General features: G+C 51.6%; 2 protein-coding genes across 6 annotated transcripts in view; both read left to right on the top strand.

Annotated features, from left to right (window-relative positions):
* The window catches only part of sil1 (SIL1 nucleotide exchange factor), a 9555-nt gene extending 6368 nt beyond the window's left edge, over positions 1-3187 (top strand). Inside the window, 7 exon segments of the mRNA XM_068740462.1 lie at positions 217-312; positions 375-496; positions 2023-2030; positions 2033-2118; positions 2437-2601; positions 2694-2846; positions 2929-3187. Coding sequence (XP_068596563.1) covers positions 217-312; positions 375-496; positions 2023-2030; positions 2033-2118; positions 2437-2601; positions 2694-2846; positions 2929-3111 — 813 coding nt within the window. The 3' untranslated portion in view covers positions 3112-3187.
* A 150-nt stretch (positions 3188-3337) lies between these two features.
* Positions 3338-27170, top strand: part of uvssa (UV-stimulated scaffold protein A) — a 38070-nt gene continuing 14237 nt past the window's right edge. Inside the window, exons 1-12 of one of the 5 annotated variants that reach the window (XM_068740314.1) lie at positions 3338-3401; positions 4141-4259; positions 4649-4802; positions 4950-5126; positions 6518-6638; positions 6864-7202; positions 9067-9176; positions 9743-9871; positions 18282-18314; positions 21443-21554; positions 25135-25312; positions 26811-26927. In XM_068740314.1, coding sequence (XP_068596415.1) covers positions 4150-4259; positions 4649-4802; positions 4950-5126; positions 6518-6638; positions 6864-7202; positions 9067-9176; positions 9743-9871; positions 18282-18314; positions 21443-21554; positions 25135-25312; positions 26811-26927 — 1580 coding nt within the window. In that variant the 5' untranslated portion in view covers positions 3338-3401; positions 4141-4149. The remainder of the gene's footprint in view (positions 3402-4140; positions 4260-4648; positions 4803-4949; positions 5127-6517; positions 6639-6863; positions 7203-9066; positions 9177-9742; positions 9872-18281; positions 18315-21442; positions 21555-25134; positions 25313-26810; positions 26928-27170) is intronic. The other 4 variants (XM_068740315.1, XM_068740317.1, XM_068740316.1 and 1 more) reach the window with 4 other exon arrangements.

Genomic DNA, 27170 nt, shown 5'->3' on the forward strand with positions numbered 1-27170 from the left:
TGCGTGTGTGTGTGTGTGTGTTGTGGTGTGTGCGTGTTGTGGTGTGTGTGTGTGTGTGTGTGTGTGTTGTGGTGTGTGTGTGTGTGTGTGTTGTGGTGTGTGCGTGTTGTGGTGTGTGTGTGTGTGCGTGTTATGTTGTGTGTGTGTGTGTGTGTGTGTGTGTTGTGGTGTGTGTTGTGTTGTGGTGTGTGTGTGTGTGTGTGTGTCTGTGTGCAGATCATGCAACGCCTGCTGCAGCACATGCAGAGCAGCTCCTGTTCCGCTGAGCAGAGGCAGAGCATCCTCCTGGAGCTGGAGTACATGGTGCACCAGGTAAGCATCCCGACGGGCTCACCTGGCCTGCAGGTGTGTGTAATGCTAACTGTGCCCTCTAGGTGGACAACGCTCAGACACTGTGCTCCCTGGGGGGTCTACAGCTCGTACTGCAGGCTCTGAACAGCTCTGACTTCAGGTTGCAGGAGAGCTCGGCCTTCGTGCTCGGATCTGCTCTGGCCAGGTACTGACTGATGTGGAGCAGGTTGCTGTGGTTACGCCTCGGCACGTTGATGTCTGACTGGACCTTTAAACAGTCAGAAAGGGACATCTGTCCTGCAGCTGAACTGGAATCTCATTTTAACTGGAGGAGCTGAAACGGATCACGCTATTAGGAAGGAGCAGAGATGGTTCCCTCTGAACACGCCAGCGATTCAGCATTTACAGAAACCAGCGGTGCTGAGAACAGGGTGGATTCAGCAGGTTGGATTCAGCAGGGTGGATTCAGCACGTTGGATACAGCAGGGTGGATTCAGCAGGTTGGATTCAGCAGGTTGGATTCGGCAGGGTGGATTCAGCAGGTTGGATTCAGCACGTTGGATTCAGCAGGGTGGATTCAGCAGGGTGGATTCAGCAGGGTGGATTCAGCACGTTGGATTCAGCAGGGTGGATTCAGCAGGGTGGATTCAGCAGGTTGGATTCAGCAGGGTGGATTCAGCAGGGTGGATTCAGCAGGTTGGATTCAGCAGGTTGGATTCGGCAGGGTGGATTCAGCAGGTTGGATTCAGCAGGTTGGATTCAGCAGGCAGACAGCACGTTGGATTCAGCAGGTTGGATTCAGCAGGTTGGATTCAGCAGGTTGGATTCAGCAGGCAGACAGCACGTTGGATTCAGCAGGTTGGATTCAGCAGGTTGGATTCAGCAGGTTGGATTCAGCAGGTTGGATTCAGCAGGGTGGATTCAGCAGGGAGACAGACTCTGTGTCTCTGTGATGAACGAATGAACATATTGGTGTTTCCCTCAGTCCAGTCAGGTCCTCATTAGCCGACGCCCAGATCCTAATTAGCCGACGCCCAGATCCTAATTAGCCGACGCCCAGATCCTCATTAGCCGACGCCCAGATCCTCATTAGCTGACGCCCACATTCTGAGTTGTCGTTACTGAACTCTCGTTCCTCTTTGGGAACATTCTTGAGCCTCGTTGCTCGTCTTCTGGATCGATGGCAGCTTCAGCGCTCTAACGGTGCGTGTCCTCCCCTGTGTCCTCCGCTGTGTGTCCTCCGCTGTGTGTCCTCCGCTGTGTGTCCTCCGCTGTGTGTCCTCCGCTGTGTGTCCCCCGCTGTGTGTCCTCCACTGTGTGTCCCCCACTGTGTGTCCTCCACTGTGTGTCCCCCACTGTGTGTCCTCCACTGTGTGTCCTCCGCTGTGTCCCCCCCGCTGTGTGTCCTCCTGCGTGTCCTCCCCTGTGTGTCCTCCGCTGCGTGTCCTCCCCTGCGTGTCCTCCCCTGCGTGTCCTCCCCTGTGTGTCCTCCGCTGTGTGTCCCCCGCTGTGTGGCCCCCGCTGTGTGTCCCCCGCTGTGTGTCCTCCGCTGTGTGTCCTCCGCTGTGTGTCCTCCGCTGTGTGTCCTCTGCTGCGTGTCCTCCCCTGTGTGTCCCCCGCTGTGTGTCCCCCGCTGTGTGTCCTCCCCTGTGTGTCCCCCGCTGTGTGTCCCCGCTGTGTGTCCTCCCCTGTGTGTCCTCCGCTGTGTGTCCTCCGCTGTGTGTCCTCCAGTAACCCCGCGGTCAGGTGAAGGCTGTGGAGGGTGGAGCTCTGCAGATGCTGTTAACCATCCTGGTGACTACAGAACCGGTCCCCGTCAAGAAGAAGGTGGACAGTCACACACACACGCACGCACACACACACACATGCGCACACACTCACACATGCGCACACACACACACACACGCACACACACTCACGCACACACACACGCACACACACACACACACTCACGCACACACACACACACACACACACACGCACACTCACGCACACACACACACACACACACACACACACACACACACACACACACACTCACGCACACTCACGCACACACGCACGCACACACACACACACACACACACTCACACACACACGCACACACACGCGGCGCTCTCACCGTTGGGCCTGTCCTCCTGCCAGGTTCTCTTCGCTGTGGCCTCCATCTTGCGCCGCTCTCCCGATGCGCAGCATCACTTCCTGTCCACCGGAGGCTTGCAGGTCCTGGCGGATCTGTTCAGGGCCGACGGCGCCGGAGTTCTGCGCACACGAATCGTCACCATGTTGTCTGACCTGATTAGTGAGACGGTACGACAGATCACCCACGATGCATTTCTCCAGACGTAGCTATGAAAAGCGTTTCACGTTTCCGGTCGCACCCGGAGGACGTCCTTCAGCAGGAGACGATCTCCCAAGCAGGCGGGGACCCTCTGCCGGACGCCTCCCACGGGGAGCGGCTGCTCCGCTTCCTGGAGGAGGAGCTGCTGGAGGTGGGCTGGTGCCGTCTGGTCCCGCAGCTGCTGGACTCCCCTGAGCACGACTGCAGGGAGAAGGTGGACGGTCTGTGTGGATCGGGGGGGGGCTCCAGCCGGGCTGCGTTTGTAAACGTGTGTGTCTGTGTCCCTCCGGCTTTAGGCTCTCAGGGCGTTGGTTGCCATGGCTCCTGTGTGTTGGGGACGGTTCCGCTCAGATCGGTCCCTGCTGGGTTCTCTGCTGTCCCTCAGGGACCAGTACCAGGAAACGGTTCCGGGAGAGGAGAATGACTACTTTGCAGAGATTGTAGAACTTATCGATGCGCTACAAGTCCAGATGAAATGAGTCTTTCCACGCAGGACTGAATCTCTGCCACGAGAATGTGGGACGAACTATAATTTAATTTGAGAATAAAAATTATCTTTAAATAATGCTGTTGTGATTCTGAATTTTGTTGTGAATGGACTGGACTGAGGTTAAAATGACTAAAAACGAACAAAGATCCTCGGCTTTTATTTTGTGAAGTCAAACCGGTAGTTCAAGCTGCTAACGGAAGTGACGTCATTGGTGTTATGAAGCTGTAGAACTACAAGCTAGTCGTTGACTTGAGGGCTTCCCGGCTGCTCCCCCGGCGGGTAAGCGCCGCGTTGCGGACACAGGTTGACTTTAGCAGCGAACTCGGGGGTTCTAACAGAACCTTCAGTCCGCGGTGGGTTCGAGTCTCTTGTTCACTGAACGTAATGTAGCTAACGTTAGCCATGTTTACATTCCGACTGAACCTCTGGTTTCCTGTTGCGGGTACGTCGCCCCGCAGATATTAAAATAACGTGATAAATGTCTATTAGTGATATAAATAGTGATTAGTGATATAAATCAGGCGTAGTGTTCTTTATTGCGGTTTAAGTAGCGACGTTTGAGTCCTCTGCGTTCGGAGTTCGGTAAAGTTGGTGAGATCTTCACAGAGTCGGACTTCCGGCAGCAATGACTCGTGAGGCGTTGTCAAAATAAAAGCGAGGCCTCCTTCCCATCTTGTAGCTAGGCAACGTGCTACGACCCTAACATTGGTGGAGCTGATCAGCAGGAGCTCGTTGATGATTGGACGATATGGAACCGCGTGTTGTAACATGATCACGTGACCCGGCTGAAGGCTGCAGGGCGTGTCTCTCTGGATCTGTGAATATCTTTACCGGACGCCACCGAATTTATTCTGGTTCTGATCCAGAATGAGGTCAGGAACAAATATTACATTTTAACACTAAACCCATTTATGGATTCAAGAATCAGCTAGAATAAACATGAGCTCCTCCCGAATGACTCTTGATGGACTCTTGATGGACTCTTGATGGACTCTTGATGGACTCCGCCCCTTCCCAGGGACACAAGATGGAGTCGTCCCGGAGGGAGAGGCTGTCGGCGCTGGTGGAGGAGCTGACCACTTCAGGAGAGCCTCAGCTCAACCGGGACAAGATGAAGGAAATGAAGAAGCTCGTCAAGTACGTCACCCGCTGACCCCCCCTGCTGGGGGGGTTCTGCACTAGAAGGAAACTGTTAGAAGATGTCGGGTTTCTTTCTCATTATGTCTCGCGTTGGACGTGTTTACTCAATAATTATGGAACGAATCGTCTACTGAGGGTTTTCAGTCACGACGGCGCTGGACTCCCTCGTCTGAATCCTTTCACTGACGACGGCGACGAAACGGATTCTGATTCCGGTCTCTGGACCGATTGCAGAAATGTCAAAGGCTCCAAGTCGGAAGTCTTTTAGAGACAATCAGGGAACAGTTCCCAGATTCGTTCGTAGAATGTGAGTCCGTGGCCTCCGTGTGTGTGTGTGTGCGTGTGTGTGTGTGTGTGTGTGTGTGTGTGCGTGCTTCTCCTCCCAGGGTGTCCGAGGCCTTCATGGACCACGCCTACCATTCCGTGATGTCCCAGCTCAAGCGGGACCACGCCGAGATCCGGCTGTCTGCCTTCCAGATAGCCGGCGAGCTGTTCTCCAGATCGCACCAGTTCAGAACCCTGCTGGTGGACGACTTCCAGGTACGGCCACGCCCCGCGCTCCAGGCGTGTGTGACGCCGGCCGAGCGGCGTCGGGTCGGTGCTCCTCCTACTGGCTCGGTCCATTAGGACTTGGCTTGGGGCTTTGTTTTTGTAATTCTCCTTCGCCTCCTCCTTCCTCCCCTGCAGGAGTTCTTGGAGCTGACTGTGGAGACTGACTCGGAGCAGCCCCTCCCCCCTCCTAACGAGGTGGCCAGGAAACTGAGATCACTGGCCATCCGGACGGTCCAATCATGGCAGGGCACGTATGGAACGGCGTACAAGAAGTTAGCTCTCGGCTACCACTTTCTCAAACAGGTTAAGAAGGTGAGAGAGAGAATGCTGTCTGAGATGAACATAAATACACCATAGCATATAGCATGTAGCATGTAGCATATAGCATTTAGCATATAGCATTTAGCATGTAGCATATAGCATTTAGCATTTAGCATATAGCATATAGCATACTGACATACGGGTACCAATAAAGTAACCTTGAACCTTGAAATGTTCTCTGCAACCTGTAGCATGTTCAAACACGTCAAAGCTTTGGACAGGTTTGGGTTGATACTGCTAACAATCTGCTATCCAGCAGCTATCCAGCTCCTATCGAGCAGCTATCCAGCTCCTATCCAGCTCCTATCCAGCTCCTATCGAGCAGCTATCCAGCTCCTATCCAGCTCCTATCCAGCTCCTATCGAGCAGCTATCCAGCAGCTATCCAGCTCCTATCGAGCAGCTATCCAGCTCCTATCCAGCAGCTATCCAGCTCCTATCCAGCTCCTATCCAGCAGCTATCCAGCTCCTATCGAGCAGCTATCCAGCTCCTATCGAGCAGCTATCCAGCTCCTATCGAGCAGCTATCCAGCTCCTATCCAGCAGCTATCCAGCTCCTATCCAGCTCCTATCCAGCTCCTATCCAGCTCCTATCCAGCTCCTATCGAGCAGCTATCCAGCTCCTATCCAGCTCCTATCCAGCTCCTATCCAGCTCCTATCGAGCAGCTATCCAGCTCCTATCCAGCTCCTATCGAGCAGCTATCCAGCTCCTATCGAGCAGCTATCCAGCTCCTATCAAGCTGCTATCCAGCTCCTATCGAGCTCCTACTGAGCTCCTACCGAGCAGCTATCGAGCTCCTATCGAGGTCCTATTCAGCTCCTATCGAGCAGCTATCCAGCTCCTACCAAGCTCCTATCGAGCAGCTATCGAGCTCCTATCGAGGTCCTATTCAGCTCCTATCGAGCAGCTATCCAGCTCCTATCCAGCTCCTATCGAGCTCCTATCGAGCAGCTATCCAGCTCCTATCGAGCAGCTATCCAGCTCCTATCGAGCAGCTATCCAGCTGCTATCCAGCTGCTATCCAGCTGCTATCGAGCTCCTATCCAGCTCCTATCGAGCTCCTATCCAGCTGCTATCCAGCTGCTATCGAGCTCCTATCCAGCTCCTATCGAGCTCCTATCCAGCAGCTATCCAGCTCCTATCGAGCAGCTATCCAGCTCCTATCGAGCTCCTATCCGGCTCCTATCGAGCTGTTATCCAGCTCCTATTGAGCTGTTATCCAGCTGCTATCCAGCTCCTATCGAGCTCCTATCCAGCTCCTATCGAGCAGCTATCCAGCTCCTATCCAGCTGCTATCCAGCTCCTATCGAGCTCCTATCGAGCTCCTATCGAGCAGCTCTGTGATATCCACCTGTGAGGAATGTCGTGTTCATTCTGTCAGGTGGACTTCCAGGATGTGGAGTCCAGGACAGTAGCAGAGAGGAGGAGGGAGGAGGAGCGACAGAGGAGAATGGAGGCGCTCTACAGAGAGAAAGTGGAGGCAGCCTCCAAGGACATGGACGGTAAATCATCTAATATAAAGACGAGAGTAATCGTGTGCATTCAATTTTGGAAGATAGATTTGTATATAAATGGGGAATCGGGAGCGCAAAACCAAACCTAAATGTATTTCAGAATTTCCATTTGAAGTCGCGCTGCTAGACGGGACAGAAACACCCCGGTGGGCCGGGCATGGCACGCGAGCCTCAGGTTGCCGGCCCCTGCAGTACGTGTTCTTTCTCTGTCAGATTCCTACCTGGAGATTCAGGCAACGTTGACGGAGATGGAATCCTGCATGAGGCTGCTCCTCCCCGAGGTAGAGTTCATGTCAACCAATAGCAGCTCACCAAAGTCCCAACCGGCCAATGAGCACCCGCCGGCCGACGACCAGCCCTGCTGCAGCAAACACCTGCAGGATGGCAGGAGAGGGAAAGGAGACGGAGCGACTGAAGATGAGAGGAGCAGTGATGAGAAGAGGGAGAAGGAGGAGGAGGGGAGCAGCGAAGAAGAAGAGGACGAGCACATGTTCATTCGGAGCTCCGGCCTCATTTCCCACGCCTACTCTCTGGAGCTGGACCTCAGGCCTGGTGAGTTCAGAAACACACTGTCGCAATGCATGCTGGGAAACCTGCTCCCCTCAGCACGGCTGGTGAAATGTTGACCGTTACCTGCATCGTGCGCTGCCGTGTCCCGGTGACCGGACGGGTGACGACCTTTAACACTCCAGATTGCCTTTGTGTACTGGAACGTTCCTCTTTGGGCCACGCCCACACCCCGACAGCAGGACGACCTCGTTGGACGTTTAACTGCCACGATGGCTGCTGATACACCCGAGTCGGTGTTAATGCCCCCCTCGGTGATCTGCCCCCTGGAGGACACACAACATGATGCTCTAGAGCAGGGGTGTCAAGCTCATTTCACATCGGGGGCCGCGTACGGCCTCGGACGATGTCCAGTGGGCCGGACCATTAGAAATGTAGCATATTCAGCTATAAGTAGCAAAGATGTCACGTCTTTCCTTTGTTTTAGTATAAAGAAGTACATCAGGAAAAACGTGATATTTAATGAACTATTCTTTTACCAAACATTTCATGAAACACCTCAGATTTCTTTAGAGAATTGTGTAATTTATTTATCATTCACACGTCTGCATTGAAACTGATCCCATTGATTGTACGAAGGCACAGAACTTTAACAAGCAATTGGTACTGATAAATATAGTAACGCACTTTAAGATTAAATGAGACTCATAAAGAAAGGGCTTTTTAAACCATTTACACATGTGCATATCAAATCTAAATTGAATCCCTGCCTACAGCTTACAACTGAAGAGAGCGCTATTAAATGTGTAAGGAAGGAAGTATTCACCGTCCTGTAAACTTCAGCTTGTGTAACCTTCATGCATGAAACAGACACACAATGCATGCTGAACATGCATGGAGCTGCATGAACAGCAGCATCCCAGCATGCTCTCTGCTCCTGAAGCTCACTAACATTAAATCAGCACAGGAAGGACTCTTCTTCACAGAGCTGCATGAACAGCAGCATCCCAGCATGCTATCTGCTCCTGAAGCTGTTCACTAACATTAAATCAGCACAGGAAGGACTCTTCTTCACAGAGCTGCGTTCTTTCAGTGCAAACAGCGTCTCAGGCAGCATCTAAAGGCGTTAGTCTCGTCTGCACTGCTTTGGTTTTGGGCCTGAAACTTGGCATCTTTTTACCTGCACAGGTGCATCAGCATCAGGTGTCACTCTCAGAATGTCATTGAAGTGCTTGTGTGTGAGCCTTGAACGCATTTTAGTTTTATTGATCATTACTGACTGAATGTGTTCTCAAAGGTAGGTCGTCCCAAACGTGCACAGTTCTGTTCGTTTGGGGTTCCTGCAATAGATCAATAGATACTGATCAAATGGGTCCAGACCTACGGAGGCTAATCTGCCCTTCAGATCTGCGTCACATTGCAGATCAATTATTTCTAGCTGGATGTCGACACATCAGAAGCTTTACCTGTGAAAGGTGAGCAGAAACAGGAAGTTCTGTCTCAGGTTCACCAAATACCTGAAACGTCTCTCAGTCTGGTCTTTGTCCCGTTTCACGTGCGCATCAGGTCTCGTCACACGCACGTCTCTCAGGCAGGGGACATGAGCAGGATCTCCCAGAGTCAGCTCCCGTGTGCTGTTTGGCCTGTCTGTGACGCGGCGTGTCTAATACTCTGACCAAGACAGCGCGCCCCCTAGTGGATAATTCTTGAAAAGCATTTAATAAAAACAAATAAAATATTTTCTTCTATTCAATGTTCATCGTACAGAACCTCCTTGCGGGCCGGTTCCGGCTTTCCCTGGCGCCGATAGAATCAGGCCGTCAGCGAGCCGAGTTACCGACGAGGCTTTCATGAAAAGCAAGTGTTCTGTTTCCTGTTTCTGAACTTTCCTTTCCTTTCTTCCTTACAGGTCTTCATGTTAAGGAGACGGAGGATAATGAGGCAGTGGTTGCCGCGGCGATTGAGCTGTATAAACTGATGAAATCCAAACACCTTCCAGCTGTCCAGGGTTGGGTTCAGGTTGGTACCGGCTCTGTGAACCTTTCAGACTTGCTCGGTTTTTGTTCTAATTACCCTCGCCGAAGAGGAGGCGAGGGTATTGCAATTGGGTCCGTTTGTTTGTCTGTCTGTCTGTCTGTCTGTCCGAGCGCATAACTCAAAAACTAGTAACCCAATCAACTTGAAATTTTTACACAAGCAAGGTTCTGTCCGTGGCTCGGTCCTCCCTGAGAATGGCGTTGATCCGGATCTGGATCCAGATTCTAGAATTATTTTTACATCTGGAATTGTGCCTGTGCTGTAAACTGCCACTTTAAGAGGGAGGGACACGAATGGCATGATGGGAAAAAGAGTCCAGAAGGAGTCTTGTAGTACGTTCCGGAGCAGCAAGCTAGAGCAGGTTTGGCCCCTCTGATCCGGAAGCCCTGTTTACTGTCTCACAAGATCCAATAGTCTATTGGAGGCGGGGTCTGCAGTCTCTGGTTGTCGTTTTCTCGTTCTAATTTGTGTTTGTCGACTTTCCCGTGAGACCTCGCTGATCCTTCCGTGCACGTTGACGCCGTGACTGTGAGCGTTTCCCTCCGTAGGTCTTCACAAAGTCGGGCGCTGAGCAGCAGCTGCTGAGGAGAGCTCTGGATCTGAAGAGCGCTTTAGAAGCTGCCCTGCAGAAACACCAGGAGCTTCACATTGAGTGCAAGAGCAGGCTCCGCCTAGTGGTGAGTTCTACAAACTACCTCATTAAAAACATTACACACAGGAAGCAGAGGGGGACGTACACGCTGAGGAAAACGTTATCCACAACTCATGAGCATGAATCAATGTGCTAAACGGGAAATGAAAAGCTTCCTCTCGTTGATGCACGAAGACAGACTCACATCCCAGAGAATACAGGAGTTCTGTTAGCTCCTCCTCCTCCTCCTCCTCCTCCTCCTCCCACACACATCCAGGAGTAAATTTCAAAAGCAGCGATTGTTACAGAATGTGTAGAAGGGAAGTGGCCAGCAGGGGGCAGTCTCACACCACAACAGCCTCCATTCAGCTGGTCTGAGACAGGAAACTACAGTGAATGTATTGATGAAACTTCAGCTTTTGATCAGAATCAGAATCCTGTATTGATCACAGAGGAAGGTTTACGATGATGCGTCCTGGAGCTTTATTGCCTCAGGAAGGGAAGCCCTGCGGTGGCGCTCGGTTAGTGAAAGTACTACTACAGGCAGTATTACTACAGAAAGTATTACTACAGGCAGACTCGGCTTCTGCGTTCCTATCTCGTCGTCTGTTGAAGGAGAGTGTCTGACTTCATGAGGGGAGGTGCAACATTCAGCATCTTCATCTGGATCTGACTCAGAATGGGGGCGGGGTTACCCCTTCATGACTCGGAGGGGAGGGTTTACCACCCCCCCCCCGGTGTTGACATGGGACGCTGGCTGCACACTTGAACTGCGGTGAAACCAAATCCAGACTTAAACGAGCAGCGCCTGCGACCTGCTGCACGTCCTGAAGTTGCAGCGTGTGATCGCTCTTTAGCTGAACGGAGCGGCTTCCTGACAGTGACGGAGCGCCGGGCGTCGCCGGGCGTCGCCGGGCGTCTCGCTGCGCCTGCTTATCACTGTCAGGAAGCCGTCGCCGGCTCGCCGATAACCACAGCCTGCAGCCCTTTATCATAATTAGCTTTCCCTTCTTAGCCCTAAAGGCCTTCCATTACCGGGTCCTTTTCTACCGGCCCACTGACAACGGGCCTCTGGCTATCGTCCACCAAAACGGAGGAGAGGAGAGAGGGACAGAAGAGGACACAGGGAGCAGAGACAGAGGAGGACACAGGGAGCAGAGACAGAAGAGGACACAGGGAGCAGAGGCAGAAGAGGACACGGGGAACAGAGGCAGAAGAGGACACAGGGAGCAGGGACAGAAGAGGACACAGGGAGCAGGGACAGAAGAGGACACAGGGAGCACAGTCAGAAGAGGACACAGGGAGCAGGGACAGAAGAGGACACAGGGAGCAGAGGCAGAAGAGGACACAGGGAGCAGAGACAGAAGAGGACACAGGGAGCAGAGACAGAAGAGGACACAGGGAGCAGGGACAGAAGAGGACACAGGGAGCAGGGACAGAAGAGGACACAGGGAGCAGAGACAGAAGAGGACACAGGGAGCAGAGACAGAGGAGGACACAGGGAGCAGGGACAGAAGAGGACACAGGGAGCAGGGACAGAAGAGGACACAGGGAGCAGAGACAGAAGAGGACACAGGGAGCAGAGACAGAAGAGGACACAGGGAGCAGAGACAGAAGAGGACACAGGGAGCAGAGGCAGAAGAGGACACAGGGAGCAGGGACAGAAGAGGACACAGGGAGCAAGGACAGAAGAGGACACTGATTGGTCCAGCCCTTCTAAACTCGTGACTAGCGTTCTCTGGCTGTCGGTAGATTTCGCCAGCGTGTCCCGTGTCCCGTGTCCCGTGTCCCGTGTCCCGTGTCCAGCGGCGCCGTACCTTTTATTCCCCGACCGGCCTCCAGTCGTCTGTCTTTCCTTTCCTACAAATTTTTTGGAGCAGCTACACAACATTCGTGTTCCATCTTCGGCCATTTTGTTTATTTGACATTGAAATATTTTGGAGTTTTCTGTGTAAAGGTGGTTTGTGGGGACTTTTTCTCCACCGTGTATTTCCTACCACGGGCGTGGGGACACTGCGGCCCGTTGGGCTCTCCCTGGCCCGGCCCGCGAGTCAAAAGGTTTGCCCCCCCCTGTCCTAAGAGCACGCACCGCTCTAGGCTGACCAGAGGCATGGATGCTCTGCGTGGCTTTGTCGTGGGGGCCGGGGGGGGGGGGGGGGGGTCGACCCTCACTAGGATCACGTCTAATGGGCCTTCCGTCTAACCGCTAGACGAGTGCTGCTAACTGAAAACATGGCTTTTGTCTAGGAGGGGTTGAGACATTGAGACTTATTTCAACGTATCTGTTTTTAAGAGTGTATTCAGTCACTCCGGGCCCCATTCATACAGACCCGGGCCTTGTTTACTGCTGATAACCCATCTTATCACGGCACAATGGATGTGGCCGCCTGTTTCTTCCTGGAGATAAACAAAGAAAGACTATCCCTCTATTTCTCTCCTCCGACTCGCCCCCCTTTCGTTCTATCGGTGGATCTCTTTCGGCATCGTGAAATGTTTTTTCTTTTTTTGTTTCTTTGCCTTTGATTGTTCGTCATTATGCATTAGGTTCAGAAAGACTCTTGTCGTTTTGCACCTCAGTGATTTTTTTGTTTTTTTTGTTTTTGCATCAGTTTCTGTTCATGAAAAAGGAAGTGTAAAAGTACATGCAGTAAATAAACCTTGAGAAATGAATGCAAGCGATAAAGAATGCAAAAGGAGGGACTGAAGTAAAGCGGAGTTCTAATCCCTTGAAACCGACAGCCTGAAGGAACTGGCTTGCAGGGCGCCGGCGAAAAGACGCTGCAGCAACGCTCGTCTTCTGGCGTGTCCTGTGAAACTGCAACCTCGACTGAGTTAGGACATCAATTCTGCCCCAGGCCGGACGGGCTTTGCCCCAGGCCGGACGGGCTCTGCCCCAGGCCGGACGGGCTCTGCCCCAGGCCGGACGGGCTCTGCCCCAGGCCGGACGGGCTCTGCCCCAGGCCGGACGGGCTCTGCCCCAGGCCGGACGGGCTCTGCCCCAGGCCGGACGGGCTCTGCCCCAGGCCGGACGGGGCGTGCGTGCGTGCGTGCGTGCGTGCGTGCGCGTGCGCGTGTGCGCGTGCGTGTGTGTGGCCCAGTCTGATAGCACTGACCACAGCTCCATCATATATGGCTGCTGCACCTGTCTCCAGGTGTCCAGGAGCTTTCCCCTGCACAGCGAAGGCAGCCTGCAGGGGGCGAGGAGGTCTAATAATGACTGTTCTGATAACCCATTGAGACAGACTGGGGGGGGCAGCTGAGAGTAGCCAGAGGTTCAGGAAGCTTCAGGCTGGCTAATAGACCTGCCAGACTAGGTTAGTGGAATAAAGATGTCACCCCCCGCATCATGTGAGCTGACTGCTCCCCAGAGACAAAGGGGGTGGAGGAGGGTAATGGGGTAACGCAACAAAGAAGGGAGCGGAGCCGGGAAGCGTCTTCCTCATTAGCGTGGGGTCCCATGGGATCCTGTCTGGGGGGTAATAGAGACGTGGAACGTTGTGGCCAGGTCGGACTCTGGAAGACTTCCTGTCCCCCCAAGCCAACAGAGCTAGACGCACGCCTGAACCACTGGTGACGCCAGTAAGAGCACAGGGCAGCATGGTGGTGCAGCGGGTAGCGGCGGCACCTCACAGCGTTCCCCGTCTCTCGCCCGTAGGCATGGGACAGGCTCATGCGTTCACAAAGGCTCTGCTCGGTAAATTCTGGTTCCATCCCGATTGATCAAACCTGTGAAGCAAACGGAAACACAAACTGCCAGAACTTCAGCAGACCAGCGTTAGCCGCCGTTAGCCGCCGTTAGCCGCCGTTAGCCGCCTTTAGCCGCCTTTAGCCGCCTTTAGCGCCGTTAGCCTCCTTTAGCCGCCTTTAGCCTCCTTTAGCCGCCTTTAGCCACCTTTGGCCGCCGTTAGCCTCCTTTAGCCTCCTTAAGCCGCCGTTAGCCGCCTTTAGCCGCCTTTAGCCGCCTTTAGCCGCCTTTAGCCGCCGTTAGCCTCCTTTAGCCGCCTTTAGCCGCCTTTAGCCTCCTTTAGCCGCCTTTAGCCTCCTTTAGCCGCCTTTAGCCACCTTTAGCCGCCTTTAGCCTCCTTTAGCCACCTTTGGCCGCCTTTAGCCGCCATTGGCCGCCTTTAGCCGCCGTTAGCCTCCTTTAGCCGCCTTTAGCCGCCTTTGGCCTCCTTTAGCCACCTTTGGCCGCCTTTGGCCGCCTTTAGCCTCCTTGAGCCGCCATTAGCCGCCTTTAGCCTCCTTTAGCCGCCTTTGGCCGCCTTTAGCCGCCTTTAGCCTCCTTTAGCCGCCTTTAGCCGCCGGGGTTCCCGTTCCCACACTCAAGTTTGAGCCCGCAAAGTAGATGGTTATTTAAAAGACCTATTTTTCAAGCCCCACGATATCCATCGGTTCTCCAGCGGTGTGTGTGTGTGTGGGTGTGTGTGTGTTTATGAAGGTGTGTATAATGTGTTCATTAAGCTAACCGGCTCTCACGTCTACCCTTCAGGGAATATTTAGTGATAATGGTGCCATTAGAGACGCTCAGCGTTCCCAAAGGATACTTTACACCCCTCCCTTAAATGTAGAAGAAATAATCCAGTCACTAAGTGTGTGTGTGTGTGTGTGTGTGTGTGTGCGTGTGTGTGTGTGTGTGTGCGTGTGTGTGTGAGCTATATTAACTTGTCAGGGAAACAATGGAAGCATCAGTTATGGCTTTTTTCAGCTCCCTGTGTTTCCATCTTCCTTTGGCGTTCTCTCTTCGTCTCCTCCTCCATTGCGTGTGTGTGACGGTTAACCGCCCCCCCCCCCCTCTCTGACATACACCTGACTTATGACCGTGCACTAATCATTTGCCAGACCTTGGCAGGTTGAGTGTACATTAGCATATAAATAGCAGCTGCACTGAGGGCCCATCACAGCCGACTACATTTAATTTTTCCTTTATAAGATGGAACGGCTTTTTAAACATTTTTATAAAGGATAAGAGGGAGGAGGGTGAGAGGGGGAGGAGCTGGAAAAGCACGACACCTGTAGAGGAAAGATACTTTCCTTTTAAGTATTTCATGCAGCTGTTGATCTTTGAGCTTTGTATATCCAGATGTTTCTGTGATGTTTCTGTGATGCTCTCAGGCTTCTCACCCGATGTGGAACCTGGAGTCAGCATCTGTGGGTGGTTGAGTGGGTGAGTGAGTGGGTGAGTGAGTGGGTGAGTGGGTGGTGGGTGGTGGGTGAGTGGGTGAATGGATGAGTGGGTGAGTGGGTGAGTGGGTGAGTGAGTGAGTGAGTGAATGTGTGAGTGGGTGGTGGGTGAGTGGGTGGGTGAGTGGGTGAGTGAGTGAGTGAGTGAGTGAATGGGTGAGTGAGTGGGTGAGTGGGTGGTTCGTTGTGAGTCGACATGCTATATAGACTCATTACTGCTGCTTCGTGATCGTTGATGACGGGTCACTTAGTTTTAATGAGCTCAATGACATTTATCAATAAGAGCTAATAACGGTCAATGTGTGTGTAGAACGAGCCGTCGACGCCTTTCTGTTCCAGATCGCTCCTTTATTGGCTCGTTAAACTACGACTGACTTTCCTTCCGTCACATGCCGTCTGTGTTTGATCTCTGAAGTCCCATGCCGTCTGTGTTTGATCTCTGAAGTCCCATGCAGTCTGTGTTTGATCTCTGAAGTCCCATGCAGTCTGTGTTTGATCTCTGAAGTCCCATGCCGTCTGTGTTTGATCTCTGAAGTCCCAAGCTGTCTGTGTTTGATCTCTGAAGTCCCATGCAGTCTGTGTTTGATTTCTGAAGTCCCATGCCGTCTGTGTTTGATCTCTGAAGTCCCATGCAGTCTGTGTTTGATCTCTGAAGTCCCATGCAGTCTGTGTTTGATCTCTGAAGTCCGATACAGTCTGTGTTTGATCTCTGAAGTCCCATGCAGTCTGTGTTTGATCTCTGAAGTCCCATGCCGTCTGTGTTTGATCTCTGAAGTCCCGTGCAGTCTGTGTTTGATCTCTGAAGTCCCGTGCCGTCTGTGTTTGATCTCTGAAGTCCCATGCAGTCTGTGTTTGATCTCTGAAGTCCCATGCCGTCTGTGTTTGATCTCTGAAGTCCCATGCAGTCTGTGTTTGATCTCTGAAGTCCGATGCAGTCTGTGTTTGATCTCTGAAGTCCCATGCAGTCTGTGTTTGATCTCTGAAGTCCCATGCCGTCTGTGTTTGATCTCTGAAGTCCCGTGCAGTCTGTGTTTGATCTCTGAAGTCCCGTGCCGTCTGTGTTTGATCTCTGAAGTCCCATGCAGTCTGTGTTTGATCTCTGAAGTCCTATGCAGTCTGTGTTTGATCTCTGAAGTCCCATGTCGTCTGTGTTTGATCTCTGAAGTCCCATGCCGTCTGTGTTTGATCTCTGAAGTCCCATGCAGTCTGTGTTTGATCTCTGAAGTCCCATGCAGTCTGTGTTTGATCTCTGAAGTCCCATGCAGTCTGTGTTTGATCTCTGAAGTCCCATGCCATCTGTGTTTGATCTCTGAAGTCCCATGCCGTCTGTGTTTGATCTCTGAAGTCCCATGCAGTTTGTGTTTGATCTCTGAAGTCCCATGCAGTCTGTGTTTGATCTCTGAAGTCCCGTGCCGTCTGTGTTTGATCTCTGAAGTCCCGTGCCGTCTGTGTTTGATCTCTGAAGTCCCGTGCCGTCTGTGTTTGATCTCTGAAGTCCCCTGCAGTCTGTGTTTGATCTCTGAAGTCCCATGCAGTCTGTGTTTGATCTCTGAAGTCCCGTGCCGTCTGTGTTTGATCTCTGAAGTCCCGTGCCGTCTGTGTTTGATCTCTGAAGTCCCTTGCCGTCTGTGTTTGATCTCTGAAGTCCCGTGCCGTCTGTGTTTGATCTCTGAAGTCCCATGCCGTCTGTGTTTGATCTCTGAAGTCCCGTGCAGTCTGTGTTTGATCTCTGAAGTCCCGTGCAGTCTGTGTTTGATCTCTGAAGTCCCTTGCAGTCTGTGTTTGATCTCTGAAGTCCCGTGCAGTCTGTGTTTGATCTCTGAAGTCCCGTGCAGTCTGTGTTTGATCTCTGAAGTCCCGTGCAGTCTGTGTTTGATCCCTGAATGACCTGCTTTACGTGAACAGCCTCTCTGGGCCTGTTTTTCGTGTTGGACGTACCGATATCTGTCTTGTCTCTTTCCCATTTCAGTGACTCAGAGCGCGGTGCTGCTGAAAACATCACGTCTAACTCGTCTGTGAGACTCGTTCAGCTGGAGAGTCCGTTTGTCTCTGCCGCGGGGACATTTCCCTCCTCGTGTGTGTCCCCGAGAATAAAGCGAAGCTGTGCTAAAATGCAAAGCGGCCGCCAGGCAGCCATGTGGGGAACAGAGGCCATATTTTAGCCGCGCCCCCGTCAGCAAAATGTTTCTTGAAGAAAGCTAATTCCACTGAGAGACTTACGGCTCTGCCAGGCCGGCGGACGTATTCGATGCTATCAGGATTAAATTAAGGTGAATTAGAGACAAAGAGGCAGAAGAAGGGGAAAAGCGATGATGTTGGGCCACATCTTCCTCCAGCTGGCCGATTACTTCTTGCTCTGATGTCATTGATCAGAGCAGAATAAACCTGCCGGCACTAAGGCAGACGAGCAGAACCCTAGAGGGACTGTGTCTGCAGACGGAGCGGAGACCTCCCAGCATTAGCAGCTCGGCCGAAGACGCCACGCGACTCTCATCTTTAAACAAACACTCTGGAGTTATTGATCTCTTTCACACGGAGGAACACGAAGCTAAATAAGGAATAGAAGCATCTCTAAATCCTCTTCATCCATTGCATCTGCTTTTATGTTCACGATTGGTTCATGAAAGCGCCCCCCCCCCCCCCCGGTCTCAGACTGTGGTCGGTTTAATGATAGTTAGTTGCGCTGTGCATTGCTGTCTGTATCTCGACCAGCAGGGGGCGTTCAGCATTCTGGTTAGCATGACCAGGGGTCGGCAACCTTTTTCACGGCGCGTTCCGCTTTACTTTGTACTCAAACCCAAAGTGCCGGCGGCGTTCCACTGATCTTGGTGATTTCTGCCGCTCCTCAACGGACAATAATAATAATAATAATACATTTTATTTATATAGCGCTTTTCTGAAAACTCAAAGACGCTTATACAATAACAATAACTCCAGAAGGGATGAAGGCAGGAACACGCTTGTTGTCCTGACTGAAGTAGAGACGTTCATCTTTCAGTCAGAGTACGTAATATTCTGTGTGTCTTGAAATTTAGGGCAAAATGAGCGAAAGCGGCGGTGCTGGAGCTAAGAACATTTAGCGTGCTCCATTTCTCGTGTGGTTTTAAATATCATAAAATACGATATTCTTTTCTGCCCTGGCGTGCCGGCCGTGGCACGCGTGACTTAGGTTGCCGAGCCCTGATCTGAAGGCTCATTTGTAAAGTAATTTTAGCTTTATCGGCAGTAACACAGCTGCATCTCTCTCTCTCTCTCTCTCTCTCTCTCTCACACAGACGTGTCACACAGTAATGAAAAAGGCCTCAGAGGTGAGTTTAAGCTGAGGTTATTCTCCTCATAATGCTAATCGCTATCATTATTATGCTGCTCGAATGCAGTGTGTGTCCTTAACGGTTAAAGGCAAGGCAGCCACTCACACACACACGCACACACGCACACACACACACTCACACACACACACAGTCTTATGGAAATTAGCCTAACGTGTATACGAGTGTTGTGTTGCAGGCCAGCCAGTGGCTCACGGCCCCACGAGGAAATTAAAAAGCATAAATTGTGCCTCGCCCTGATAGGCGCTCATCGCGGCACACAAACACACCGTTCTTGTGCGAGCAGGCCGGCGGGACAACGAGGACGAGACTGAAGTCTGTCCCCTTGTCGGTGGCAGACGTTGCCTGGTTACAAGGCGGACGAGTCCATTTGAGCTTCGTGCAGGACGGCAGCACCGTCTGTGGCTGCCTCATCCCTGTGTGTGTGTGTGTGTGTGTGTGTGTGTGTGTGTGTCCCAGTCATGCCTTGAATCCTAACAAACTCACTTTCCCGTGTTTCTACACTATTCTAAGTCTAAATCCGTCGTAGTTTGCTACTTCTCTAAGCGCAGAGTCGAGCTGCTGCTCCGTCATGAAGAGGAGCAGAGTGGATGAAGTTTACTTTGTGTGCTAAAAATGTCCCTCACAGTTACCATGGTAGCGTCCACGCTATGAATGTCCTTTTGCTTCCTGTTTTAGAGCGTTTCTGACGGAGCGGATTGAGACAGAAATGAGGGACACTGTCCTGCAGCATCTGTCTGAGACAGGAATGAGGGACGCTGTCCTGCAGCATCTGTTTGAGACAGAAATGAGGGACGCTGTCCTGCAGCATCTCTTTGAGACAGGAATGAGGGACGCTGTCCTGCAGCATCTGTTTGAGACAGACATGAGGGACGCTGTCCTGCAGCTATTTTGCTATTTTGATCAAAGGCTGTCTCAGATATTTCATGTCAGTTTTTTGGGACCTGCTTTAACTTGTGAAAAAAGGGTAGAATATGAAACCTTTAAAGAATTCTACAGGCATACAAAGAAAAACACACATATATTAATATATATACCGTATTTTTTGGATTATACGTCGCTCCGGATTGGAGGTCGCACCAGCCAAAAAATGCATAATTAAGAAGAAAAAACCATATATAGGTCGCACTGGAGGATAAGTCGCATTTTTGGGGAAACTTTATTTGATAAAATCCAACACCAAACAACATATAGCACAAAGAACATGCTAACACGTTTACCAAAATATCAGGTTTTATTCCGAATCACGAAATCCAAGGAAATCTTCATCCTCGGTGTCACTTTTGAACAACTCCCCCAACTCGGCAGGTAGACAAGACGCCGCTTCCTCTTCTACGTCGCTTACATCAGACTCGTCGTCAGTTGCAGTTCCAATTATTCCAGCCTTTCTGAATCCCGACAGGATGGTTGCGGTTGTCACTGAAGCCCATGCTTTGTCGATCCATTCAATGACTTCCAGGAAAGTTGCATGGCGCATTCTCCCGGTTGCCGTGAAGCTGTGCTCTCCACCCGTCATCCACTGCTCCCACAGGTTACGCAAAACTGACTTAAAGCTCCTATTCACGGAGATATCAAGTGGCTGGAGTATTTTGGTTAAGCCTCCAGGGATGATGGCAGGTATGGAGTTGAGAACTTTTAATTTATTTTTTAACTGTGGTGTGATGTGCGCTCTCATGCTATCCATCACAAGCAGAGCTTTGCGTGCTCTAAAGAAGCCATCCGGTCGCTTATTGTAGCACTTTGTAAGCCACAAGTTCATCATTTCTTGATCAATCCACCCTTTCTCGTTCACGGCGACTTCAACTGAGGAGGATTGGATTTTTGGCATGGTTTTTTGTTTGAAAATGACCATCGGTGGCAGTTTTGATCCGTCTCCACAACATGCCAGCACCACTGTGAAGTGTGATCTCTCATGACCAGTTGTAACGATAGTCACACTTTTTTGCCCTTTCTCTGCAACACTTCGGCCCATGGGGATGTCAAAAGTGAGGGGGACCTCGTCCATGTTAATAATATGATCCGGTGTCACGTTGTGATCACTTACATGCTTTTCAATGAACGCGCGGAAACTGTCAACCTTGGCTTGGAAGTCCGCTGGCAGTTTTTGGGACAGTGTCGTCCTAGCTCTGATAGAGAGGCGTTTGCGCTGCATGAAGCGGTAACACCAAGAAGGTCCTCCCGCAAAGCCGTTTATATTCACCTCCTTGGCAACCACCTGGGCGTGGAGACGCAACTGCACCGTTGACAAACCTCTCCCAGCAGCACGTTGTTCAAGCACCCATGCGTGAACTCGTTCCTCCAACTGCGGCCACCTAGCTTGTCGCCCGCGATTAGCTTTCTTTGTTTTCTTCATTTCAGTAAGCGTAACCTCCGCTTTTCGCCAGTCCCTTACAAGTTTTTCGCTCACTCCAAACTTTCTTTCTGCTGCTCGATTGCCGTTTTCGGCTCCATATTTCACTATCTGAAGCTTGTAAGCCGCGGAATATGACTTTCTTTTCGGCGCCATTTTCAATCAGCCCTTCTAATTTGTGTTTTTAGATAACAGGTGTGACAGATAACTCTGAACGTCCAGAAACCGCGACAGGTTCTGACGGGTCACAGAGTTCCCTGTAACACCTGTTATAGAAATGTGTAGGCTACTGTCTCTGCGCTCACAGATTTTGTAAAAAAAAGCATATATAAGTCGCACCCCCGACCAAACTATGACAAAAACCGCGACTTATAATCCGGAAAATACGGTACCTGTAGTCTGTGAATATTTACCTGTAGTCTGTGAATATTTACCTGTAGACTGTGAATATTTACCTGTAGTCTGTGAATATTTACCTGTATGTTGGTTTGTGTAGATAACATTGTACAGGTAATAAAATGAGAAGCACTTGGAGGTCACTGATAATGTCATGAAAGTTATTCCTTCCTGGGTGGGAAAATTCACAAAAAATGTTGTGTCTGTGTGTGTGTGTGTGTGTGTGTCTGTGTCTGTGTCTCTGTGTGTCTGTCTGTGTCTGTCTGTCTGTCTGTCTGTTTGTCTGTGTCTGTGTGTGTCTGTCTGTCTGTCTGACTGCTGCAGACCTCCTCAGGTCTAAACTGTATCTACTCTTCCTCAGATGAAGGCTTCTTCAGATGGGGAGGACGACGAAGACGAGGATGATTTTGATGAGGTTCCAGAAAAAGAGGGGTATGAGCCGCACATTCCGGAGCATCTACGAGCAGAGTATGGTGAGTTCAGCTCCACGCACGCACACACACACACACACACACACACCCCCCACTATGGACACGTGCATAAATAGTGAGGTTAAGCTCCAAAAGCAGACCTACGAGCCCTAATCTACAAACACACACTTCAAACGTACAGCTGGTGCTGTGCAGGTAAGGCTCTCATTAGATGGCTTTATTCCTATGAGCGTGTGTGTGTGTGTGTGTGGGTGTGGGTGTGGGGGGGGGGTCTGACATTCAGCATGTGGTTTATAGTACTGAGTACTTTAGTTTTTAACACGCCATAATATTTTAGAAGCTCTGCATTATTTGTAAAGCAAGAAAATCTTAATTTGTGAAACAAATAGTTAACAAATAGTTAACAAATAAAACATCCAATGTGTTGCTCTACGGGTCGAGGTCCCGCGCCACGCCTTGGTCGCCTTGAGAGAGGTAATAATGAGCGCCGTTGTACTCTGTACAAGTACAGAAATACTTTGACATACGAGTAGAACTCGTTCCTGGACCGAGCTCGGAACGCAAATCAATGTTTCCCATATAAAACAACTGCAACCAATTTAATCCGTTCTAGCTAGCTAGCAGCGCTCGGACATCTAGCGCCACCATCAGGAAGTTACTCGTATCTCAGAACACTCGTATGTGGAGATATTACTGTATTACATGTTTTGTTTTTCCACCAACAAAGAAGGATAAATCGTGTTCTGCCTTCATGGGAGTGAAATCCTGCCGGCTCCCCTTCCTTCCTACTTTTGCATCACAAGTTTCGTCTCGTTTTCGTGGACTTCCCTCTTCTCCCTGGCGACCAACGTAAACGTGCTGTTGCACCCGCTTCCCTTCATCGTTGTTGGAAACAGTCGGTCTGAGCCGATAACCCCGGAGCAGGCCAATGCTAAATACAGCAGGTTGAAACGCGAAGCAAAAGTCAGTCGGCTGAAGCTGCTTCCGTCGGCCTGCTCGGTGATCTCGTACACCCGGAGGCACGGCACCAGGACTGGCTGGTGCGCCGTGCCAGCTAGCGCCGAGCCAGCTAGCAGTGTTAGCGAGGCGGCTAGTGCCTTGGATTGCAGGACAGCTGCCATGATGGTTTCTTTTCCTTGTGTACCTTCGATGGATGCGGATCCAGTCCACACGTCCCTTCAGTGTCCCCTCATCGGTCGCATGGGACTGCAGGCAGCATATTAGGTTAGAGGTCATGAACTCGCACTGCGATGTCAGCCCCGTAACAACAGCGTTCTAAATATCGGGAGGTCTCTGGATGCCGTCCTCCAGGGGACGGGGACGGGGACGGGGACAGCCATTTGCACTCAGAGCGTGTCTCTGCTGTTAGTAGCATAGCAAGCCATGCTGGAACCTGCGCTGTTACTGCGAGGTCAGCCGTGTCGTCGGCGCTGGGAGCTGACCTTTGACCCCTGGTACTCATTACACACACAATGAGCAGCATCTTTACCTGTTGGCCCCTCCCTCGCTACTCCCACCTCCCTCCATTACCAATCAATTTGACGTTAAAGTAATTAGATTGTATCTGATGTGGCCAGAACGGCTGTGTGTGTGTCGGGGTGATTAGTGGGCTAGGCACCGATCTAAAGGGCCGTACCGAATTAACAATGCGACCTCTTTAATGAGGCTCTATTAGCCCCGCACCCGGCTCGTACCGCCCACACGCCAGCCCGCCGTGCCTGAATCCCAAACGCATTCAGCAGCACGGACCCAGACGTTTGTGCTGAGGCAACAACGAGGCTCAGACAGACTGACGGACGGGTAGAAGCATGCAGAGCAGGCGTTCTGCTTCCTGTTTGGATTCTAGTTGGGGGAGACACGCTGGCTGAGCGAGCCTGTGGCTGGAAGACGAGCTACGGCCATGCTAGCAAGCCCCAGCTCGAGTCTGCTGCAGCAACACAGCACCGGGATGCTACAGGATAACTAGCATGGTACCGGCTAGCCGCTGTAGCTTCCGGGGTGGCCGTAACATGTGTCTTAATGTGACTGGAAACATACCCACAACGATCCGTTCTGATTTGTACGTTGATCACAAGCATCAGACGATCATTAATCTGTCTCTGTATCGTCGGGGGGGGGGGGGGGGGGGGGGGTCCTAGTCTTCCCCTATTGGGCTTCCAGTAGTCCATCTCCTCTGACCCGTTCCATCTCAGCCAGCAGATCGCCGTTCTCACTTGTGATTTGTCGCGTTGGTCCGTTGAGCTACGCTATCTCTCTTTCCCCCGGTCCCGTTGTGTCGTTCCGATTATCACTTCTCTTATCCCTCCCTCGGCTGTCGGGACACTATCTCCCTCTTTCTCAAATTAACATTTTAATTACAGGCCCTGCTTAACCCCAGAAAATCGATACGGCTTTCCACCTTTCCTCGCTCACTTTCTCTCAAAACCCCTCCTTAACCCCCTTCTGTCCGCCTGTTTCTCCGACCCCCCCGCGCGGACACACAACGACACACAACGACACACAACGACACACACGTCCTCCCATTGATCTGCCAGGTGGCGGTTTGAAAGGCCGTAGCTTTTTGTTTACGACTGATATTTACCGCCTCCGTCTTTTTATGTTGACGGTTCACATGCAGAGACTACAGTGTTATTTTAACTCTTACGTAAGTTACATATTGTCCCGATCACTCTGATGGATAATCAGCCAAGTAGTTTAACTGTAACTAGAAAGACAATCAGAGACTGCAGACCCCGCCTCCAAAGGACTATTGGATCTTGTGAGACAGTAAACAGGGCTTCCGGATCAGAGGGGCCAAACCTGCTCTAGCTTGCTGCTCCGGAACGTACTACAAGACTCCTTCTGGACTCTTTTTCCCATCATGCCATTCGTGTCCCTCCCTCTTAAAGTGGCAGTTTACAGCACAGGCACAATTCCAGATGTAAAAATAATTCTAGAATCTGGATCCAGATCCGGATCAACGCCATTCTCGGGGAGGACCGAGCCACGGACAGAACCTTGCTTGTGTAAAAATTTCAAGTCGATTGGGTTACTAGTTTTTGAGTTATGCGCTCGGACAGACAAACAAGCAAACAGACAGACAAACAGACAAACGCACCCAATTGCAATACCCTCGCCTCCGCTTCGGCGAGGGTAATAAGAAGAACATCCCGACTCCGCCCCCTTCTCTGGTTCTTCTAGAACTTCTTCTCTCTGCTCGATGCCCAACCCTTCTCCCAGTTTGGTGAAAACTGGGAGAAGGGGGCCGGGGTGGCGTGGGGGGCCCCAGAGGGAGGCTTCTCTCCTCTCAGCGCTCTAGATGTGGGGCCGGGGTGGCGTGGGGGGCGCTCTAGACGGGGGCCGGGGTGGCGTGGGGGGCCCCAGAAGGAGGCTTCTCTCCTCTCAGCGCTCTAGATGTGGGGCCGGGGTGGCGTGGGGGGCGCTCTAGACGGGGGCCGGGGTGGCGTGGGGGGCCCCAGAGGGAGGCTTCTCTTCTCTCAGCGCTTTAGATGTGGGTCGAGCTGCCGGGATGACGAGCATGCAGCGAGTCTCGCTGCTAGCTAAGCGATGAGAGTGGCTACTAATAAAATACAAAAGGTTGCTTCTCACGGTGACCTCAGCTCCGTCTCGTCTGGGGTTGCAGGTTTGGATCCCTCTCCTTCAGCTTCAGGAGCTTCGCCCCCTCCATCTTCTTCCTCTTCTTCCCACTCCATTGTTGCCAGGCGACTAAAGCGACTTGCCGAAGAAGAGCAGGATCCAACATGTGCTGCTGCCACACTGCACCTCCTCAGAAAGAACCGCCCTCTGGCCTCAGAGCCCAGGTACACTCGCTCACCTCGTGTCTCGACTCCCTCACCTCGTGTCTCGACTCGCTCACCTCGTGTCTCGACTCGCTCACCTCGTGTCTCGACTCCCTCACCTAGTGTCTCGACTCGCTCACCTAGTGTCTCGACTCCCTCACCTTGTGTCTCGACTCGCTCACCTAGTGTCTCGACTCGCTCACCTAGTGTCTCGACTCCCTCACCTCGTGTCTCGACTGGCTCAACTCGTGTCTCGACTCGCTCACCTCGTGTCTCTCTTCCCTCACCTCGTGTCTCGACTCGCTCACCTCGTGTCTCGACTTGCTCACCTCGTGTCTCGACTCGCTCACCTCGTGTCTCGACTTGCTCACCTTGTGTCTCGACTCCCTCACCTTGTGTCTCGACTCGCTCACCTCGTGTCTCGACTCGCTCACCTCGTGTCTCGACTCGCTCACCTCGTGTCTCGACTCGCTCACCTTGTGGCTCACCTCACTTATCCTGCCTCCACCCAAATACAGTTTACCGTGTCTCTAAAATGAGCTGGACAACCAATCGCAACATGATAGATGCATGATACAAATATGATTAACATGGTGCTATGACCTGCATTTAAAAGCACACTTGTTCAACTCTTCTGTATGGGATTGCACACCGTGACCCGCATGGCGTTTACAGCAAATGTCAAGAGAGATGTTTTCTTCATGTATGACTGCAAACTTTCTGCATTTCACATTCTCCGCTCTACTAACTGAACCACAGACTAAGTTCGACTCCCTGAAAGAGTTGGGGCTTCTCTTTCTACTCTCACCTCAGTCAGTCCATAGAAATCCTCCATTCCTGCAGCTCCTCTGCCTTTCTCCTAATTCGGCGTCTGCTGCTTCACCTTCGTCCCTCCCTCTCGTCCCATAGTCCACCTTTCTGTTGTGGTCCAGGTACAGTCCAATCAGCTTAAAGGCTGTGAGCTACAGGGCTAACTGAGCTAATGCTAGCTATAGCCAAATATAACACGATGGTTAGTAGCAGCTGATTGGCCGTCCTGATGTGCTGCTCCCTATGTTTTGGACCGAGCTTGAATTCTGGCCATATTTAGACTTCGACAGATGTTGTCACTCAGATTTACACCATTCAGTGAGCGTCCCAAACAAATGTCCCCCTCGAGCCCTTTAGGCTGAGGGACATCTCTGGAACTGTGTTGTCATATTTGTCATGCGGATCTCGACCGCATCATTTCAGACTTCAGTAGGGGTACATGATGTTATTTCTACGCAGGCACTAATTCAGGCCCCTTCTGTCAATTAGTGGTCTAATTAGATCAATCTAGAGACATGTTCAGCACGTCTGCGCTGACATACTCGCCAGCTACAGATTCGCGTTTGACTCCTGACTGTTAACGTGGTCAGTGTCCGCTTCAGGCTCTGAGCCTGGTGTCTGATGGGTCAGCGCTGACCCTCTGACCCCATGATGTTGAAAGGCTTCCTGCCACGTGAGAACCCCCCCCCCCCATGTGTTTCTTCTCCAGCAGCAGGTCCACAGGTCCCGGTTCAGACCAGAAGGCTGCTGATGCTCCTGTTGTTCCGTTTGGTTTAGACTTATATTACTGGGGCCAGGAGCAGCCCAATGCTGGCAAGATCATCAGGTAACACACACACACACACACACACACGCACACACGCGGCCTCAGCTGCTTCTAGTTCTATTTCTGTGTAGCAGCTGAATGAAAATCCAACTTTACAGAAACATTTTGGATCGGTAGATCCTGATTATTGTCTGGATCTCACCGATCACCAGCGTAGATGTGATGTTTCCGGTGTCTTTCAATGAAACACCTTCCAGCTTGTTTTATTTGGTGCAATGCTCTAGAACACCTTCCAGCCTGTTT

The sequence above is a fragment of the Brachionichthys hirsutus genome, chromosome 6 (assembly GCF_040956055.1).
Source record: "Brachionichthys hirsutus isolate HB-005 chromosome 6, CSIRO-AGI_Bhir_v1, whole genome shotgun sequence".
Taxonomy (NCBI): Eukaryota; Metazoa; Chordata; class Actinopteri; order Lophiiformes; family Brachionichthyidae; genus Brachionichthys; species Brachionichthys hirsutus.